This window comes from Phyllostomus hastatus, unplaced genomic scaffold (assembly GCF_019186645.2).
Source record: "Phyllostomus hastatus isolate PE091 unplaced genomic scaffold, TTU_PhHast_1.1 phas_scaffold_78, whole genome shotgun sequence".
NCBI classification, from domain to species: Eukaryota; Metazoa; Chordata; class Mammalia; order Chiroptera; family Phyllostomidae; genus Phyllostomus; species Phyllostomus hastatus.
Window position 1 is genome coordinate 83,229,548 of NW_025334041.1, and position 22,419 is coordinate 83,251,966.

General features: G+C 39.9%; 1 protein-coding gene across 8 annotated transcripts in view; it reads right to left on the minus strand.

Annotated features, from left to right (window-relative positions):
• Positions 1-14,668: 14,668 nt before the first annotated feature.
• The window catches only part of LOC123811466 (STAM binding protein), a 30,860-nt gene continuing 23,109 nt past the window's right edge, over positions 14,669-22,419 (minus strand). For 7 of the 8 annotated variants that reach the window (XM_045827599.1, XM_045827598.1, XM_045827595.1 and 4 more), the window contains exon 10: positions 20,322-21,282. In XM_045827599.1, coding sequence (XP_045683555.1) covers positions 21,226-21,282 — 57 coding nt within the window. In that variant the 3' untranslated portion in view covers positions 20,322-21,225. Of the gene's footprint in view, positions 16,578-20,321; positions 21,283-22,419 lie in introns of those variants that run through there. The other variant, XR_006784392.1, reaches the window with a different exon arrangement.

A 22,419-nucleotide genomic window follows, 5' to 3' on the forward strand; every position in this document is an offset into this window, starting at 1 on the left:
CGTGCGACCGCCTTCTTCTTCACAGGCTTCAGAGGCTGGGCGTCCCTGGTTTTGTCCAATGTGCTGATTACATTTGGAAACACGTCAATTTTCGTGACTCACCACCTAAGAATTGTTTAGATTTTCTCCTGATTATAAAATAATACACCCGATATATTAAAAAAAAAGAAAACAGGTGACAACCGAGCCACAGAGTCTCTCTCTGTGCCTGAAAGAATCATGTGAAACATCGCCAGTTAGCCATCTTTTAAATCTATTTTTAATCCAAAAGGAAACACTTAGTATTGTCTTATTTTAAAATTAAAAATGTAAATGATTTGCTAGCTAACTAGAGTGGACATGTTTGGCTTTTATTAACCTTTTGTTTTTGTCTCTCTCTGAGAGTGGCTGGTTCATTTCTCTCTTAGATTGTTCACCCTTTCCTTGTCGAGTTATAAGCATTCTTGGCACATTGCATTCGTGGTCCTGTTAGCCTTGTTCCTGTGACAAGGTTGTGAATGTTCCTCCCTTCCCCACTCCAGCCCACTTCCCCACCGATGTAACTACTGCTTTTTCTATTTTGTCTGGTAGCATTGGTGTTACTGAAGTTTAATCAAATATCTTTCCATTTTGGTGTCTGTGTTTCATAACATGTTATGAAACACAGACACCAAACTTAGAAAGACCTGAAACATGAAACTTAGAAAGACCGAGCCCTTCTTTTTTTAAGAAGTAAAATACACGTAGTATAAAATTTACTACCTCAACCATTTAAGTGCTCAGTTTAGTAGTGTTAAGTGTATTCACTTAGTTGTGCAATATCCAGACACTTTTCATCATAAAAAATTGATACTCTAGTGGGCACACAATGCAATATTCAGATGCTGCATTATAGAATTGTACACTTGCAACATATAATCTTATTAACCCATGTCAGCCCCATACATTTAATTAAAAATTCTAAAACCAATGCATAAAAAATTTGATACTCTGTACCCGTTGAACAATAGTGCCAATTCCCCCATTAGGTATTTTCTTTTTAAGGGTGAGTAATGTTCCATTATATGCATACCCCACATTTTGCTCACCCATTCACCCATTAGGAACATTTGGTTTATGTCCACGTCTTGGCTATTGTGAGTGATGCCGCAATAAACATGGTGTACAAAAATTTCTTTGAGCCCCTGCTTTCAGTTCTCTTAGGTATATACCCCAAAGTGGAATTGCTGGATCTTGTGGTAACTCTGTTTCTAATTTTCTGAGGACACCCGTGCTGTTTTCCACAGCGACTGCACTGTTTTACATTGCAGCCAAGGGGCACAATGGCCCCAATTTCTCTACATCCTTACCAACACTTGTTCTTTTCTCTTTGCTTTTTTGTTTGATAGTAGACATTCTAATGGGTGTGAAGTGGTTTTAAAAAGTTAGATAGATTTTACTTTTTAACATAGTTTTAGATTTCCAGCAAAATTGAGCAGAAAATGCAGGTTTCCCAATGCTTCCTACTCCCCGTCCCCAGACGCGCAGCCTCCCCCACCACCAACCTCCCCAACCAGAGGGGTATGTTTTATAGTCAATAGACCTGCAGCGACCCCTCAGTATCATCCAAAGTCCATAGTTCACATTAGGGTTCACTCTTGTGTTGTACATTCTGTAGGTTCAGACAAATGTACAATGACCTGTATCCATCATTATAGTATCATACAGGATGGTTCCGCTGCTCTAAAATTCCTCTCTGCCCCACCTTTTCATACCTCTCCACTCACAGCAACCCCAGGCAATCACTGGTCTTTCATTGTCTCCATAGTTTTTACGTTTCCAGAACATCATGTAGCTGGAATTGTACAGTATGTAGCCTTTCCAGGTTTACTTCTTTCACTTAGTAATACCCATTGAAGTTTTCTTCATTTTTTATGGTTTGATAACTCATTTATTTTTAGTGCTAAATAATCCATTATCTGAATGTAGCACAGTTTATTCATTTTTTCACCTATTGAAGAGCATCTTAGTTGCTACCATGGAGTGCAATTCTTGGATCATATGGTGAGAGCATGTTTGGTCTTATAAGAAGTTTCCAGACTGCTTTCCACAGTGCCTGTACCATTTGCATTCTTTCAGTAATGTATGAGAGTTTCTGTTATTTCACCTTGTGGTTTCGATTTGCATTTAAGCACTTCTTTTTAATATCAAAAATTTCTCCCACTTGACAGTTGTTGATCTTTTAATTTCTTTGAGAGAAGAAAATAGCACATATCAATTATTCAAACACTTAAAAATTATTTTTATCAGTTTCTTTTTGTCAAAATAGGCATTTATTTATTTTCTTCTGATTTAAAAAGAATATGCATTCAAAATATTTCAGGAAAAAAGTATAAAGAATAAATATCCTCATCATCCAGATAACCATCATGAACTAAAATCTTTGCAGACATTTTTCAATACATATACACATTAAAAATTGGTATCTTAGTGTAAACACTACTTTATGTACCACACAATTTATTTCATTTTTATTATCTTTCCTTTGTCACTAGAATGTCAACTCCAGGAAAGCAGTAATTTCTTTTCTTTTTGCTCTCTGCTCTATCCCCCATGTCTAGAGGGGGTCTGGTGCATATGGGTACTCAATAAATATCTGCTATGTGAAGAAATAAATAAATTCCACTTTTATCACTTAAATGTGTTAGAATTCTTTTTTCTGTGCCCATGAATATAGGTTTGCTTGATTTACTTTATTGGCTGCATATATTTCAATTAATTGAACCAGTCCCTTACTGATTGGCTGGGTGAGTGGTTTCCAACTTATCACTATTATAGACAATACTGTGATGAGTATGTTTTTACTTATATCTGTGTATCTGGGATTATCTCCTTAGATGGTTTCAAAAAGAGAAATTTCTTAGTTAAGTAGAATGCACATTTTAATTATAAATCATTTCGCTAAGCCAAATGTCCAGGAAGTAACTGCAATTTATTCTCCCACTCAGGTATAGGAGTGTTCAGTTCCTTAAAACCCAGCTAGAGAGCATCAAATCTTTTTAATCTTCATGATGTAATACATAAAAAATAGTGCTGCACTAGATTCTAATTTGCATTTTTTTTTGTTAGTGAGTTTTGCATCTTAATTATTGTCCATTTGTATCTGTTCTTTAGTAAACTGCTTGTTTGGGCTTTTTGCATTTCTATTAGTAGAGTGCTTAATATTTTCTTATTGATTTATAATAGTTCTTTATATAGTAAGATCATAATTAACCTCTTGTATGTTATGAATGTTGCAAATATTTATTTCTAGTTTGTCATTTCTTTTTATTTTATTTTCATAGTATCTTTTTCCAAACAGAAGTTTTACTTATTTTTTTTTAATTGAGGGAGAAAAGTACACAAATTTAACTGTGTAATGAGTCTTTATATCTACACAGCCATGACCTAACCCAGGTTTTCAGGTGACCTCTCCCAGTCAGTTCTCCCCACTAGGTGAACACCGCTCTGATAAAGTTTTACCTTTTATCATGATAACATCTCTCTATCCTTCATGATAGTTATCTTTAGAAAAGTATTCCTCAACTCATAATTATGTAAATACTCACCTACATGTCATTCTGGCACTTTGATAATTTAATATATTATATTGAAATCCAGCTGAAATGTATTCTAATCTATTTTAAATGTATTCTAAACAATGAGATAGGGATCAAACTCTCCTTCCTTCTCTATTCCACCATGGGCTATTTCCCAACACCATTAGTTAATTAGCCAATATTGCCTGTAAGTTAGTCAACACCCTATCCATGATTTGAAATATTCCCTCTTCCTATACTCTGCTGTCTTCCTTTATTTGTCTGTTTACTTCTGCAGGAGCAGTATCTCATGATTTAAAATATAACTCTAGGTTTTAATATCTGCCAAAGTGAATATTGCATCATCACTCTCTTTCAAACATTTCTTGGTTATTATTGCACATTTACTCTTCCAGGCAAACTTTAAAATCATTATGTGGAATTCTGTCATCACATACTTTGAAAAAGTTTAGATCCTAATTGGATTTGCTTCGAATTTATATACTAATTTAGAAAATGTTCATATCTTTACATTGTTCAACTTTCCAATTGTGTCTTTTCATTTATTTAAGACTTTATGTTCCTCAGTAACACCTCAAAGTTTTCATTGTATAGATCCTGCACAGTTCTGGTTTTTTAATTAGGGTTTTATGTTTTTTGTTGCTACTATGTTAACATTTTTGTTATATTTTCTAACTGATTACTGACAGATAGAAAATGTATATATTATATACACATGATGTATAATACCTTATTATACACACATATCTAATTCTCCTGCCAACTCATCAGTTTGATGTTTTTCTTTTTTAGGTAGATAACATCATCTGGAAATAATACTTATTTTAAACAATATTTCTGTCTTTTATTTATTATTTTTATGTTACTATCAAGCACTTTTAGAATAATGTTTGATGTTTAACCCTTATAGTTGGCATCCTTGTGTTTGATGAGAATGTCTCTAATTATTATTCTTAACCCCAGCTCCTACAACCCTTGCAGTTTCTAATTCACAAGTCTGAGATGAGACCCAGGCACCTCTATTCTGTTAGTTACACAGACAGTGCTGAGGCATGTTCTCTCTTACTACACCACTGAGGACCCTACTGTAGTGTGTTCCCATTAAGTATTATTCTATATAATATGCATTATGTTTATGTTAAGGAAGTGTTATTTTATTCTAGATTAATTAAGAGTTATTAATTGGGAATTAAATTAAATTAAATTAATTTAATAAAAAATGTCTTCCCAGCATCTCAGTGACCTCCCCTCTAGCATAAAGTGTGAAGAAACAAGTGTTTGAAGGCACCAGAGAACTGCCCATGCAGACAGGATGTGAGAGTCCAGGTTTCTAGAGAAAGAAGGGTCATTTGGGTAACTTGACATCCTAAGCCATTTTCCTCTTGAACCATCTTTTAATGCTAGTGCTGCACAGGGCAGAGGCCAAGAAGTTGAGCAAGAAGCAGTAAGTAAGAGACTGAGAAGCTCGTGGCACTTTTGGCAGACGTTTGGGGCTGGGCAGAAAAATACTGGAGTTCAGAGCAGTCTGTGGAGGAGTCCTGGAAACATTCCAGGCTTTCCACCAGGACCTGTGATGGTTAATTTTATTGTCAACTTAGCTAGTCCTCAGTATCCAAATATTTGGTCAAATATCAATGTTTCTGTGATTAGCATTTAAATCAGTGAACTTTGAGTAACATGGATTGTCCTCTATGTGTAGGTGGGTCTCATACAATGAGGAGATGGCCTTGATAAAAAAAAAGGGCTGATCTTCCTGGAAGAAGAGGGAATTCTACTAACACACTGCCTTTTTTTAAATTTTAATTGTTGTTTAAGTATAGTTTTCTGCCTTTTACTCCCATCCCAGGCCAGCCCCCTAGCCCTCCCTCCCTCCCATTTCTAACACCCTTTGTTTTTGTCCATGTGTCCTTTATATTTGTTCCTGCAAACCCTTACACTTTTCCCCTGAAATTCCTTCCCCAATCCCCTCTGGTCACTGTCAGCCTGTCCTCTATTTCAGTGTCTTTGGCTACATTTTGCTTGTTTGTTTTGTTGTTTAGGTTCCTGTTAAAGGTGAGATCATATGGTATTTGTCTTTCACCACCTGGCTTATTTTGCTTAGCATAATGCTTTCCAGTTCCATCCATGCTGTTGCAAAGGATAGGAGCTCCTTCTTTCTTTCTGCTGCATAGAATTCCATTGTGTGAATGTACCATAGTTTTTTGATCCATTCATTTACTGATGGGCATCTAGGTTTACAATAGCCAGCACTTGGCTATTGTAAATTGTGCTGCTATGAACACTGGGGTGCAGAGGTTCTTTTGGATTGGTATTTCAGGGTTCTTAGGATATAGTCCTAGCAGTGGAATTGTTGGGTCAAAAGGCAGATCCATTTTTAGTTTTCTGAGAAAATTTCATACTGTTTTCCATAGTGGTTGCATCAGTCTGCAATCCCACCAACAGTGTACTAGGGTTCCCTTTTCTCCACAACCTCTTCAACACTTGTTGTTTGTTGCTTTGTTTGATGGCCATTCTGACTGGTGTGAAGTGGTATCTCATTGTGGTATTAATTTTCATCTCTCTGATACCTAGCGATACTGAGCATCTTTTCACATGTCTCTGGATCCTCTGTATGTCCTCCTTGGAGAAGTGTCAACAGACTGCTTTTGGACTCAAATGGCAACTATTCCCTTGGTCTCTAGCTTTGTTTTTCTGGACAACTCCAACCGATACAGTTCCCTAAAAAAAATGTGCTCTAGGAGCAAGGGCAAGTAAGAAATAGAATAGACTCTAAAAGGAAATGAGCTTAGCTTTGAATAAGTTTAGTTCCAGATTGGAACAAGGTGATCTCTAACTACCTGCCAAAGTCAGGGTAATCCTCTCTAGAGGAAGATAATACTATTAAGAACCTTTACAAATTTTTGGCCATACCATCTGGCATTTAATTTAAAAATTATCAGGAGTACCAGGAAATAGGACTGAAAGAGAAAAAAGAAAGCAGTAGAAATAGACCACAGATAATCTATATTGTGGAAAAATATAAAAAAAAATACCAAAAGATAAATGTGGAATATGGTGAAAAGGTCTAAAATGTTTGTAACTGCAATCCCAGAAGGAGAAAAGAGAAAGAATGGGGCAGAAAGAATATCTGAAAAATAATGGTCAAGAAATTTTCAAAACTGATGAAAGACATTAAGCTACAGGTTTAAGAAGTACCGTGTATTGTAAGTAGGATAAATACAAAGAAAACAATTCCTAGGCATATCATACTGGAACCATGATATGTGGTGTGTGTGGGGGGGCACTAAAAAGAAAATTTTTGAAGCATCAGGGCAAAAATGTTACTTTCAAAAGAATAGCAATAAGACTTATAGCCAACTTTTCACAATGGAATGACACTTTAAAAATGCTGAATGAAAATAGATGCAATTTATAATTACATAACCTGTGAAGATATCCTGAAAAAGGAAAAAAGACATTTCCAGAGAACCTAACACTGATAATTCACCATCAGCAACTTGCCTTAAGGAGAATGCTTCAAGAGGAAGAAAAATTATCCCAGTAGGAAGCATAGAAATTCAAGAAGGAATAAAGAACAATGGAAAAGATTAATATGTGCATAAATTGTATAAATATTAATTATATAAAACAAAAGTAATAATGTCCTGAGGGGTTAAAATATGTGGAGAATTATAACGCATAATTATGGTAACACTCAAGTCAGGAGGGGAGGTAAATGGAGTTAAAATGTTCTAAGATCCTTGCATTGTCTTGGAAGGAGAAAGATACTACTTTACATGGAGTGTTAATGAGACAAAGAGAGTGTTATAATATCTAGGGTAATCTTTAAAAGAAAAAGAATGTGTAACTAATAAGCCAGTAGAGGAGAAAACAATTAGAATAATAAAAAACACTTGATTAATCCAAAGGAAATGAACAAAGGAGAGAAAAAGAAAGATAAAACAGGTGGGAACAATAGAAAGCAAACTGTGAAAGATGAAGATTGTTGGACTGGATATTTGATAACATTAAATTGAGCAAAAGATGCACTTATAATGCAAGATTGAAAGCGAAGCACTAAGCCCTGGCTGGCGTAGCTTGGTGGATTGAGCGTGGGCTGTGAACCAAAGTGTCACAGGTTCGATTCCCAGTCAGGGTACATGCCTGGGTTGTAGGCCATGACCCCTAGCAACCACACATTGATGTTTCTCTCTCTCTCTTTCTTTCTCCCTCCCTTCCCTCTCTAAAAAATAAATAAATAAAATCTTCAAAAAACACACCTGCCTGTCCATATACTGGAGACAAAACTGAATGTAGGAAGGCAGAATAATAGGTCACCTACCCATAAAAAAAAAAAGAAAGTGAAGCACTAATCAAAATGAAGTTATAGCAACATCAGACAAAGTAGTTTTAAGGCAAGGAGCTGTCCTAAAGATAGAGAGACATTAGTGTGTGTGTGTGTGTGTGAGAGAGAGAGAGAGAGAGAGAGAGAGAGAGAAACAACAAACATTTTCTAAACAAAAAGGAGAAACAAGAATTTGTGATTGTATTGGGAGATTTTAACCCAACTTTTCCAGTAACTGATTGAACAAGGAGGCACAAAAACATCAGGAAAAAGTTAGAGGATTTGAAAAACAGGATTAAATTTTATCTGTGTTCAAAATGTTGAGTGAACATTTCTCTGTTTCCCTGAAATTGTCTCCATGGCCCCAGCTGCAAACAACAGGCTTTAGGAGAGTGTCTATGCAAGGAAGCTAGAAAAAGTTGAGTCTTCCTGTCATAGTCTTCAGACTGAGCTGAGAGCAGTGTGGTGGGGAGAGGAGATTCTTCTCTTTCTCTGGGTTGGGGTGGGGACTGGGCAGGCTGTGGGGATGGGGCCCATTGTCCCCCTCCCAACTTGGGGCAGCCTCACAAGTCTAATGGGCACAGGGAAAGTGGCTGGGCTGGAGCCTTCTTGTCAGTACCCCACCCAAGACAGGGTTCCAATGGAAAGGGTGCGAATAAGGGAGGATGAAACTGTTTGAACTACCGTATACTAGAGATTTGCACTTACAAGAAGCCAGCACTCGGATAGTCAGTGCCAAACGGAGAAGTAACAGCCCAAGGGGAAAACTTTGAAACCTACTAGATAGCTAAGGAAAAAGACACTCGCATTTTCCCATCAGTTGGGGATGACCCCTACTCTGGAGGAGCTAGAAACAGGCTACGCTCCACTTTCCGAGTGTCCTGCGTGGTGGGGTGGCCTGGGAGGTACCCCAGGATCCCAGCTCCTCTCCTTATAATCAGTCATTTCTCTCCCCAGACTTCCACACTCTGCCTTCCTGGCAAGCCCTTGAGTTGTGGTGCCCCACGGCCCTATCCTCATCCTTGCAGGCAGGAGTAGATTGATTGATTGATTGATTGGTTGATTTATCAATCATCACCTGAGGACACACTCATTGATTTTAGAGAGATGGGAAGGAAGGGAGAGAGAGGAAGAAAAATATCGATGTGAGAGAAAAACATCTTTTGGACACACCTCGACCAGGGACCGAATCCCCCACAACCTAGGCACATGCCCTGCCCTGGACCCATGACCTTTTGGTTTACAGGACAATGCTCCAACCAACTGAGCCACACCAGCCAGGGGAGGACTGGAGAGCTTTAAAAGCTGGGTTGGTAAGCTCCCTACTGGACGGTTCTTTCAAAAATCAAGCTCTACTGAACACTCAGGCCCTCACACGCAGAAGGGTGGCTTTTAAGTGAAAGCATTTTGTGATTAGGTGCTGTGGTTTCCCAGGGAAAGGCCTCTGCACACAGGGACTCAGCAGACCTTGGGTTGTTAGGATGCTCTGCCCACGGCTCTAGGCAAGAACAAGAGTCCCTATAGGGTGATCTGGAGCAGACTATCCGCCTTAGGCCTTGCTATTAATTACCATTATTGTTATTATTGATAGTTGCCATTAATCGTGTCTTCGTGCTGCACATTGTACTACACACTGTGTATGCATTTTCTTATTTAATCTTAGTGTTATTCACATTTTTTAGAGTTGAGGACTTTGCAGGAGGATAAGACACTTATTGAAGTGACAGCCAGAAGCAGCCAGGAATCCATCCACCCCAGGTCAGTCTAGCTCCAAAACCTGTTCTTACAACCTTAGCACCACACCCTCTCCTGATGCTGAGGGAAAAAATATAGTTGCAATTTGGTATGAGCTGAGAACTATTAGAAGCATCACTTGCATTCCAAAGGTAAGGTTCTCCCATAATGACATCATGCAAATAATTTAGAATCCATCTGACTTTCAAAGTGTTACTGCAAATGCTGATCCTGCTTTTCCTACAGTTGGCATATGAATTCCTGGGCTTTGACTCGTTCTAGCTAAAATACCCTTGAACAAGTCCAGTGAAGGAGGTGAAAAGCCAAAATAGGAGGAGACCCCTCAGGGCCTGATAAAAGTTAGAGTTTAGACAACATTTTTCGCTGTCTTAGAAGTTTGATAACACCTTGTGGTGAGAAGGGAATCCATCAAGGAGGGCAGACTCTGGAAGCGGAGTTTCAGCATGTATCCTGGGAGCTGAGATTGCATGAGGCTGAACACGGGATGGCACCTAGGCAGTGTACCTCCTCTGGAGCTTGACACAAGCCTACTGCCCCAATTTTTATAAATGTGAGGCCAGTCTTTGACTAGAGCCCTGTTATGGCCCTTCAATACCCAGCACTCATGGGGGACTTTTTGCCTCTAGAGTTGGTAATGAGGGGGGAGAGAGGTTGTGGACATGGATGCTGAAGTGTGGTGGGCCCAGGGACTTCAGAGCTGTCCAAGGTGGCAGAGGGGCCAGCGCTGTCGATGGCTGGACCCTATTTCGATGGAAATGTGCTTGGGTATGATGCTGTTGGCTTTTTAAAGCTGAAGTGAGGTGAAGAGGCAAGGCTGCCAGGGATGAGGAAGCCAGTTACAGAGAATGATTTAGGATTATCTAAAAATGGTCTCTTCTTCTTCTTTTAGTCTAGGTGATGTTCCCACTTCTTTCACCCACCAGTAACCCATTACCACTTCTCCAAAGACAGTAACATCTCGTGCTCTCCCTCAGGCCTGGGAAAAAGGAATAACCCTGGACCAGTGTGGGGGTTCTTTTTTGGAGGACATGGAGGTGGGGAAAAGTAATCCTTCCCTAGCACTCATCACAGAGGAGACTGACTAAGGCCAGACGGACACACTGGACTTCTTCAGTTCTTTCTCGGGCCTTCACTCTCCAGGTTTTTGTCCAAAGATCTCCACCAGCTCTTGCAGGCAAGGTTTATGTTGAATGGGTTCCAGTGGTGAGGTCATCCTCATGGAAGGTCTCCATATATGACATGCCTCTGCGGCTGTGCCCAAGAGCATTCCCAAGGCCCCTCCACTGGCGCTGTCCAAGAATAAGGTCATGGCTGGATTCCCACACTGACAGGGTAGTGGAGGTTTGGTTTCTGAAAATATTAGAAATGTCCTTTCTGTCCAATTATAAAAGCAATATGTGTTCTCTGTAGAATATTTGGCAAATTCAAAAAAAGTATAGAGGGGGAAAAAGGTCATAATTCCATCACCTACAGATAACTAATATTAATATTTTGGTGTACTTGCTTCTCAGGCCTTTTACTAATGGATGTATCTGTGTATATTTTCGGAAGGTAATATTGCATTTTGGTTAAGAATGTGGTTTGGTAGTGACCAGAGGGGCGGGAGGAGGGGGAGAACCGGGGAGAGAAGGGGAAGGGTCAAGAAACCTGTATAAAGGACCCATAGACAAAGATGACGAGGTGGGGGGAGGGCTGAATGTGGGAGGCAGGCAGTAGGTAAGGCAGAGGAGAGTCATGGGGGGGAAATGGAGACAACTGTAACTGAGCAATTTTTAAAAAAGAATGTGGTTTGGAAATCTGACACCACTCACTTAGAGTTTTGTGGACTTCGACAACTTAAGTCTTATCCCCTTCAGAAATGAAGCTTGCAAATTCTTAATTTAGTCCTCCACCAGTATGATATTATTCTAACACAGGTTTATAATAAGAGTTATCTGGTAATAAAATTTCTCCCAACATTCTTCTTCTTTCAATTAAAAATAATTATTTCACTTATTCCAGATAAATTTTTAAATATTCAAGTTGATAAAACATTTTTGTAGATTTGCATGTAAGTTTATGGATTAGAGAAAGGTTAACATTTTTTAAGCAGTAAGTCTTCCCTCATGGAATATAGCTTACCTATCTACTTTCTTCATGTCCTGCTGTGAACCTTAGAAGTTAGTTTTCTTCATGTAAGTCCTGCATGCTTCCTGTTAATTTTGTTCCAAAGTAGTTTATAGTTGTGGTTGCTAGGGTGAATGAACTTTTTCCTCTCCCAATCACAACTATTACCTGTACTAGAAAGCTATTTTAGAAGTTTTATGTATATATTTTACTGGACATCCTTGCTGCTGTCTTGTTAGATGTTTTTTATGATTATGTTCAGATTTCTAGGTGGACAGTTTGCAGCCAAAAACTGTGTCTCCTTTACCCTGCTTCATTACATTGGCTAGATTAACCTCTCAGGACACTATTGAGGAATACTACTCAGGATAGGTTTGTCTTTTCCCTGACATTATTTATTAAAAATGATGCTAGGTGTTGTTTCAGAAGATGTTTTAACATGTCAATGAAATTTCTTTCTTTCCTAATTTACTAGGGGAGTTTTAAAAATAAATAATATTGACTTTCATCTTCAAATACTTCATTATCTATGAGAGACTCGAGTCTGTTTCTTTTCTCTTTTGACCAACTTATGTGATGTATCATATCAGTGGATTTCTTTATGGGTCCATCATTACCTTCTCAACAAACTCACTGAATGCATCCTGGGCTCTGGAGTCAGGCAGACCTGTGCTGCCTTTCTATTCCACCACTTACTAGCTGAGGGGTCATGGGCAAATTCTAAACAGAGCTGCACAATAAATGCTGGCAGTTATTAAACATCATTCCATTACCATATTGATGAATTTGTTAGTGCTTTATTTAGCATTTTTTACATCTATATTATTGAAAATGGTGTGAAGTATATGTATGTGTGTATACACAATTTATTAGGTGTGTTCACAGAAATGAATTATATTGGCTTTCTTATTTTCCTATGCTTTACAGCAGTTAAAACAGCAAGATATTTATACATTCAACAGCAGCATTATTCACAATATCCAGGAAGTGGAGGCAATCCAAATGTCAACTATTGGATGAATGGATAAACAAAATGTGTCACATGCACACAACAGAATATTATTCAGCCTTAAGAAGGAAATTCTAACATGTTACAATATAGATGAACCTTGAGTACCTTATCTAAGTAAAATAAGCAAGTCACAAGAAGACAAATACTGTATGATTTAAAGAAGTCAAATTCATTGAGACAGAAAAAAAAGGCGGTTATCAGAATCTGAAGGGGAAAAAGGGAGATGCTGTTCAATGGGTGCAGAGTTTCACTTTTGCAAGATGAAAAAGTTTTGGAGATTGGTGTTACAATAATGTATGCATACTTGACATTACTGAACTGTACACTTAAAAGGGTTTATATGGCAAATTGTAGGTTGATTTCTTTTTTACAATAAAAAGGCAATAACAATGGTCTGTTCCTTACAAGTTTGAAGAACTCATTCATAGAAGCACCTGGAGCTAATACTTTTTTCTACTTCTTCATTGAATATTGATTTTTCAAATCCTTTACTTAATTGTGGTTTCATGCACATGTATTTTTTTTTACCAAAAAAATCACCTATTTTATTGAGTAGCAAATTCATTAGCCTAGTTATACATAGGAATTTATTTTAAATTTTTTAAAAATTGATTATGCTATTACAGTTGTCCCAATTTTTCCCCTGTCCCCCTCTACCTTGTACCCTCATTCCCTCCAGCAATTTCTGCCCCCAGTTCATATCCACAGGTCATGCATATTAGTTATTTGACTGCTCCGTTCTCTTAACTTCCCCCTATCCATTTTGTACCTATCAGTTGTACTTCTTAATCCCTGCACCTTTCCCCCCATTCTCTCCCTTCCCTCACCCAGCTGATAACCTTTCAAATGATCTCTGTATCTATGATTGTATTTGTTCTACTTGTTTGCTTGGCTTGTTTTTTTAGATTCAATTGTTGATAATTATGAATTTATTGCCATTTAATGTTCATGTTTTGATCTTCTTTTTCTTATATAATTCCTTTTAACATTTCATGTAACAATGGCTTAGTGATGATGAACCCCTTTAACTTTACCTTATCTGGGAAGCACTTTATCTGCCCTTCAATTCTAAGTCATAGCTTTGATGGACAGAGTACTCTAGGTTGTAAATCTTTGCTTTTCATCACTTTGAATACTTCTTGCCAGTCCCTTCTTGATTGAAAGGTTTCTTTTGAGAAATCAGCTGTCAGTCTTATGGGAACTCCTTTGTAGGTAACTCTCTGCTTTTCTCTTGCTGCTTTTAAGATTCTCTCTTTATCTTTAACCTTTGGCATTTTAGTTACGGTGTATCTTGGTATGGTCCTCTTTGGGCCCATATTCTTTGGGACTCTCTCCTTCCTGGCGTTGTATATTTCCTTCCCCCAATTAGGAAAGTTTTATTTTTTTTCAAATAAGTTTTCAATTTCTTGCTCTTCCTCTTCTCCTTCAGGTACCCCTATGATTTGGATGTCAGTACGTCTGGAGATGTCACAGAGGCTCCTTAGCCTATCCTTGTTTTTTTAAATTTTTTTCTTCTTGCTGCTGATTGAATGTTTTTTTCTTCCTTGTGTTCCAAATTGTTGATTTGATTCTTGGCTTCATCCCTTCCACTGTTGGTTCCCTGTAGATTTTTCTTTACTTCACTTTAATATATACTTTATTTCATGTATTTCTTTACATATTTCAATGTACCCTTCATTTCTGAGTCTTTTTTATGCTGTTGAAGTTCCCAATGAGTTCCTTGAGCATCATGATAAGCAGTGTTTTGAACTCTGCATCTGATAGGTTGCTTATCTCCGTTTTATTTAGTTTTTCTGGGGTTTTGTTCTATTCTTTCACTTGGGCCATATATCTTTGTCTCCTCAATGTGGCAGCCACCCTTTGTTTGTTTCTATGTATTATTAGCAGCTCTAGGTAGAGCTGCTTTGACTCCCTGTCTTAGAAGCATGGCCTATTGTAGAAAGGTACACCTGTAAGCTGGATGGGGTGGAGCCTTAGGTAATCACCAGGGCAGGGCAACTCATGCCACCACTGTTGCTGTGTGGGGGAGGGCTCACAAGGGGACAATGCCACTACCTGGCCTCAGAAGCTTTACCTGGGAGGAAGCTGTCTCCCGGCACTTGCCCTGTTGCCAGTCACTTTGCTTTCTCCCCATATGCCACTGGTGCCCTTCCAGCTGTTGCCCCTGGTGCTAAATCCCAGAGGGGTTGGGTCTGCATGAGTCCTAAGTCCATTGCAGGCCCTTTGAGAGTCTCTTGAGAACCCCACAGTTTCTTTCACCACCCCAACCTCCACTGGTTTTCACAGCCAGAAGTTATGGGGACTTATCTTCCTGGCGATGGAACCCTGGGCTGGATGGTATGGTCTGGGGCTGTGATCCCTTGATTCCAAGATAGCCCTTCAAGCTCTATCCACCACACATGGATGTGGGACCACCTGTTCTGTGACTGGGTGCCTGTCTCTGGGCCTTTCCACCTCTCGGTGCTTCTTTGCACATAGCTGGCCCTCCTACCTGTCTGGATGAATGTGCTTTCTTTAAATCCTTGTTTGTTGGACTTTCATACAGTTTGATTTTCTGATGTTTCTGGGTGACACTTGTTTTGTAGTCTAGTTATAATTTTGCCATAGTTGTGCAAGGAGGCAAGATGTGTTTATGTATGCCTCCATCTTGAGCAGAAGTCCTACATAGGACTTTTTATAATGTGCATTTTTTATATCTAATTTTTTTGTCTCTGGCTATTTTACTGCCCCCCCCCGCCCCCGGAAGAATGACTATCAATATGTCTACCAATTCTCTCATTTTAAAACTTAGTAATATCTGCTTTCATATTTCTTTCTTTTTGGCTTTCCTAGTATATCTCATTCTTTTTCCTAATATGAGTCAAATGCTTAACTCATATCTTTTGATTCTTTATTAAATAATTAAAGCATTTAAAGTTCTAAATTTCCTTCTTTGTACAATTTGTGGAAATTTCAGAAGTTTGATTTGTGATATTGCATTATCACTCATTTCTAAATAAAGACAAATGACTATATATGTAGTATTTTCTCATGCTTTCCTTCTTTTACCTTCTAAAAGTTAACCTATTGTATGATTAACTTGTTAATTTTTAAATTGTACAGTCTTTAAAATCACTAGTCAAAATGTGTGCATATTTACTGCTCTGTCCCTCACCCCCAACCAAAGCCTTCCCACTTACTAACTGGGTCACTTTGGACAAGTCTATGCATTTGTTCTACCTTATTGAGTGTCAGGCACTGTGATGGGAGCTGAGAATACAAGGATGAACAAGGCAAAGTTGCTGTTTTTAAGGAGTTACTTAAGGAGATACATAAGCTACAAATAAACCAACAGGATGACTTCAGCTAATGACAGTGCAGTACAGACAGTAAAACAGCTATCGTAGGGTGATGGAGTGGAAGTGTTTTAGGTGGGGATGTCAGGGAAGACCTCTGCTAAGTGCCAGATCACATCTTGGAATCAGCTTTGTCCTCAGCCCAGAAAATTTCTCCTGAGCCATCTGACACTACTCTCCTCCTTCCTTTAAACTGTTGTCTTCCATGGTTTCTGTAACAATATAGTGGTATCACTATCTCCTGGTCTCCCTTCACCTCTACAAGCTCTCCCTTTCAGTCTTCATTGCAGGTACGCCTTCTTGGACCACCCACTGAGTGAGCCTGTTGGGCAGGAAAGCCGTCTGTCCTGGCAGCTGGAAGTAGAGCTCAACACCTGGCTCTCTCTGCTGAGAGCTAATGCTCATGTTCAGACGTCAGGCACAGGTGACTCTGGGGTGGCAGCACAGGACCAAGACACCATGTCTGAGCCATGGCATTTAGATCCTTCCTACAAGGTAAAGGTAGAGCTCCTCAAGGTTAGGGCATAGGTTCAACTGGCTTCCTAACACATACTTCAACACCATGGCGACTATTTCAAGGAAAAGCTGAGCAAAAAGCAGTAAGGAAGTGCTAGGATGACTAAAACGCACTCAACACAGTGCTAAAAAGCAACATGGTCCCTACCTGTACAGAGTTTACATGACAGTTAAGAGGCATGACTCATGTAAGAAGACAATGAGAAAACACTGCAAACCAGCAAAAAAAAATAAACAAAAATGGTATAAACAAACCACATACACATGAAATTGTGAGACACATGCTATAAATGACCACAGTTCAAAGAAGGAGAAGCCCTTGGAGTGAACCGACCAGTAGACACTGCAGGAGATCAAACTGGAACCAAGCCCTAAAGAAAGCAGGTTTGATCACCAAAGGACACAAGAGGCCTGGTTATGCAGCACAATGGGGCTGGATTCCAGGTCTAACTGGAACAATGAATGATACTGGACACATCCTATAAGTGTAAGGTCCTACTTTAACACCAAGTAAGCTAAGGTTAACAAAAATTTCAACTCAGGATGAAGGCGTGAAGACTTCTGTAAAGAGAGTTAAAGTTCTCTTCCTCTCCTTTCATCTCAAGAAAGAGGTGGAACAAAGTGAGAGGTTCTAATCAGAGCAGGGTGGAGCCGAAGGATAAAAGACCTGGTGCAATCTTCAGGTCTTGGCTCTGCTCTCAGTCTTTGGGAATATGAGTAGACATTCAGAAAGTTTCTTCTGGCTCTTGAGGTTCTGTTTTCCAGCTCAGAATATCAGGGCAGACCAGGCAAGATATTTGCAGCTGAGGGCCAGCTAGTTACAAACAATAAAGAGTCCTCTAGCTGGAAGCTGGACTGAGTAGAGGTCTAGTAGGTGGAAGCAACTGCACCTCTACTCCAACATTTTGAGAGATACAAGTAACAAGTATCTTAGGTCTTTATAGTATCATCTTACGACTCTCAGAGTTCCATATAGATTTCATTCCACCCTTATTTGAGGTAGGCATATTAAACTGACCTCATTTTACAGATTATAAAGAATTTGGGAAGGTAAGTGACTTGCTGGTGAATGAACAGCTGTGCCTAGAAACAAAGTCTTAAATGTTTCAATGGTCCTGATCTAAATAGGCCTTCTCAGTGCCTGAAGCAAAGCTCCCCACAAAGAGAAATGAGCCTTGACTCAGAAGTACCACTCTGGGCTCACAGGACTGAAAGATCTTTGGACAAACTGGTCTCCAAAACCAGGTGGGGTTAAAGCACCGAGATGCCAGGTGGAGGGGGAGGGAGGCACAGTACCTACAGGCAAACTGTGTTCCGGAGAACAACATCTGGTCTTGTCCTAAAACTGTTCCCCAAATCCCTTTGAAACAGACCAAAGATGCAGGATGCACTGGGCCCTCACGCCCTCAGCTCTGCTCCTCGCACACGCCATTCCTCTCAACCCCACATGAACAAGTTTCCCTTCCACCGGGGTAACTGAAACCCAGAAGAAGCAATCTACAGTCAAAAGGGGATAGATATTATGATTTTAAATCCTGGGTTGCCAAACCGAGAGTTAAAATCCTTGCCTTCAAAGCTACAGATATCCACTATGACACCAGCCCCACTGGGGACCACTTCTCCCCAGGCTGCCTTTTAAGTGTCCAGTGTGTGAGGCAGCTCAAGTGGTTTCTCCCTCCTCTTCAGTCTCCTTTACCTAGGAGTATTTGAAAGTGGTCATCAAAAACAAACAAACAAATAAAATGCATCCCCGCCCTCACACCCAGCAAAGCAGCTTCCCTGGAGTCTCTGCACCTGGTCTGTGAAACTGCAGAGGGTCTGCGTCTCTGCAGCCAGACATGGCCTTTCTTTTCCCCTCAGCCCAGGCCGGTCAACATGGCATTTGTGTGGCTCGGGAGAGTGGGAAGACTTTCAGAGGCCCAGGAGTCAGTATTGTTACTGAGTAGTTGGTACTTTTACTATAAACTTTCCTCAGGTTTCATGGTCTAACTCCCTTTTATTTGCAACATTCATTTCTTCCTTTCCCTACACCTCTGGTTCCTTTTCTCTCACCAGCTTATGCAGCCTCCCTCCCTCCTGTGGGCTGCCTTGACACCACAAGAGTCTGTCCCACAGAGGTGCAGTGAAGAGGCATGTGCTGTCCTGTACAAAGCGCCTCTGCTGTGGCCAGACTGCGGCAGGTGCAAAGAGGGCACCTGCGCTGATTTCCTGAGTTCATCCAGCCACTGAGCCTTCCTGTGCACAGGTGCAGAGGTAGAGAAAATATGGCAGTTTGGTAAACAATAAGTGATCAATGTGCTTGCAACATGTGATACATTCAGTTCACCTAGGTTCAACAAACATTTGCTGAGTGCCTCTGATTGGCAGAGATTTAAGACAGCACACAATTCTTAGGTATAAACGACTGGTGCACTGGTTTTCAGTGCTGACCCTAGCTATGCTTAAGGATCCTCATAGCTTGACAGGAAGACACAAACAAAACACAAACATCTTTGGAACCCCCAGATTTCACTGTATTTCACTGGTGGGGGGTCAGGAGGAGGGGGCAGAACACAAGTATTTAAAAGCTCAGGTATTTGAATGTGTAGCCAGAGGCAAGAACTTTATGTGATTATATGTACACATTTCTGAATAAAGGCTAAATTTAGGTTTTAGGCAATGGAAAGCTATTGCAGGTTTTTGAGCAAGAGAGGAGAGATGAGAATGGTCATAATGTGGGAAGCTTCTCCTGAATGCACTGGGCAGAACAGACTAGAGTCAAGACACACTGAAGACAAAGGAACTGGCAAAAGCCTGCTGCACTAGATCAAGTGAAAGGTAGCACTGAGAATGAGCAGAAGGCACGAACCTCATGGGAAGTACAGGACCAGGCAATGGCAGGACTGTGAGAGCAAGGTGGAAGAGGCCAGGCTGCCTTGGGGTCACAGCAGGGAAACGGGGACAGTGACAGGTGACTTGACCCCACTTGGCCCCACATTCCTACCTGCACTGAAATTGTGTTAGGAAGAATTTCCAATGCCTTGGAGGTTAAGAACCCAGAGAAGACCAAGAATATAGAGACTGGGCTTTTAGGGGAAAATTTCAAGGACTACTAACATAACTGATAAAGAATGAACATATTTAGGACACAAAATTTCAAAATGAAGCAAAACTTCATACATTTTTCCCACAGAATTTTGATGTAAAAAGAAACCTCTGCCTTCTTATCCAAGCTATTTACAACTGCACCCTGAGGGGTCACCAACAGTAACATTATTTCTAGGCCACCTTAGAACACAAGGCTCAGCTCATAGAGAAAAACACAGGATCAATTGCAGCTTTAAACACCTTTCTACCTAAATGTTGCCCGGTCAGAAAAGAACAGCTAACACACAAATTTGGTAGGGTGAGGTGGCATGGGAATGTAGTCATTTATGTGGAGCATAACCTGGCACTCCAAATAAAGGCTCTATTATCTTCATCTGAAAGCTTTTAGGGCATAAGGAGGAAGTGAATGGATGACCCACTTGAGACAGCCCCAAAACGAACAGATGACTTCATAGCTCTGGATGATGGCAATAGGTAGACAAAAAACACCGGACAATTAAAAGTGAACTGGGGCACACCTTCACGGCAGTTCATCTCAAATTCCATATCACCAAACAACCAGACCTTGCAGTCAGTCTGTTTGGACAATGGTTGGTCAAACAGGTGTCTCTAGAGCACACGTACACAAATAAGTTAACTGTTATTTTATTATAGAGGAAAAAAATATCCTGAACTATGTGTTAAATAATTCCTGACAAAAATCATTCTTCAGGGTTTTCAAGCCTCACCATCTGGTCAGACATAGTGAGCTGTCCCTGGCCCTTGTAATAAACTTCATTAATATTGCCATAAACCATAGGAAAACCCAGAGATTTTCTGAATGGCTTCCACATTTCTGCATAGATGCCCTTAATTAGTCCAGAGGTAAACAATAAACAAGTTGGCAGAGAAATTAGGAGAGCTGAAAGAAAAAAAATGTTAGCAATTGGTGAATCTAGAACAAAGAACATAGGAGTGTTCATTATACCATTTTTTCCTTTTTTAATCCTCATCTGAGGATATTTTTTTTTATTGATTTTAGAGAGAGGAAGGGAGGAGGAGAGGGAGAAGGAGAAGTGGGGGTTGGTGGGGGTGGAGGGGAAGAGAGAGAGAGAGAGGGAGAGACAGACAGACAGACGGACGGACAGACATTGACTGGCTGCCTTCTGTACGCGCCCCAGCTGGAGATGGAACCCAACTTAGGTGTGTGCCCCGACCAGGAATCAAACCCACAACCTTTTGGTGTACAGGACTATGCTCCAACCTACTGAGCCCCCCAGCCAGGACTTTATACCATTCTTTCAACTTAATTTTTAGTTAGAGGCAGACTGAAAAGTTGCTTTAGCATGACTGTGCTATTTTCCAGACTTGCCTAAAAAATATATTCAATTATTTCTTTTCAAGTCAGAAATAGAGAATCGGTTCTCCCCCAGGTGATACTCACTTTCTATCCTGTCTAATTAATCTTCCAAAGCTTTCTGGAAAGTTTAACTTAAGGGGCTACAGTACACTGATGTGGTTTTATAGTTCTTGACAGGGGCTTGAGTTAAACTCTCAGCGAAGGTCTGTGATGGTCACTGCTCTGTCCACAACGGTCACGTGGTTGCAGCTCTGTAACAGGGATAAACAAAGAAAGGGGAAGTCCTGGAAAATTCTGAAGTCATGCTTTAAAATTTCTTACTTAAAATGCTCATAGTGGCTAATGACTCAGTGCAGAAGCCAGGCTGCCACTTCACTGGCAGTTTCAGTAAGGGGCCTGGGAATCACTACTTCCGCCAGTCCGCACCTGTACCCTGAATCAATGTGGACCCGCACAGCCTCATTTATTTTCCAAATGTGTCTACACTCTAGAGTCATTCAAGAGGTATAGATCTATCTGAAAGAATTGAACTCACTGCAGTTTTTGGGTCACTATGTCAACCAGATAATAAAGCTCGCCTACTTGCACGTGGGGAATGCTTCCTTGGCATGTAAAGGGGTTTTTTACAACTGCAAACCTGGGCATTCTGGGGGGATAGTGCGGCCTCTGTTTCAGCATCACAGCACCCAGACATTTATTACATTTCAAGGAAGACTAGCCCATTTTTTCTGGTCTAATGCTTTTCTCTAAGAGTTTTTAGCCTAATATATTTTTTCCTTTTTGTTGAATTCATTGGGGTGGCACTAGTTAACAAATCACACAGATTTCAGGCACACCATTCCACAGACTAACCTATTTTTTAGCAGATCTGTCAGAAAGTTCTCATTCTCAGCTGAAAACTGTCATTCTGTGAGATTGTAGTTTTGGTTCTACCTAGAGATGCACCCCACATCTTATTATATAACAATTCTCCCAACATCAAGGTCAATTCTCAGATTCTCCCTGGAGTTTCTCTTCTGCACAACCCCAGTTCCTTTTACGTGACAAGGTTCTGAGTCTCTTTTCCATATGGGTCACTTTTTAGTGAACCCAAAGGAAATAACACTCCATGGGCAGCGTGGAGTGGAGCAATGCTACCACATCAGATTTGAGGGGCACACTGAAACATGAGGATCTTACCAGCAACTGAGACCTTTTATTCACAGAACACAACTTACAGGAAAAAACTTCCTAAGAAGTCCGTAAGAATCTCTATTTTATACATAAAATTCCAGAATCAAATATACTTTACTTATCTTAAGTGGCTTTTTAACTTTGATTTCAAATCTCATACTGAAGTATAGGCTTAGCAACTGATGTTGACGAACAAAAAAAACCTAAGCATTAAT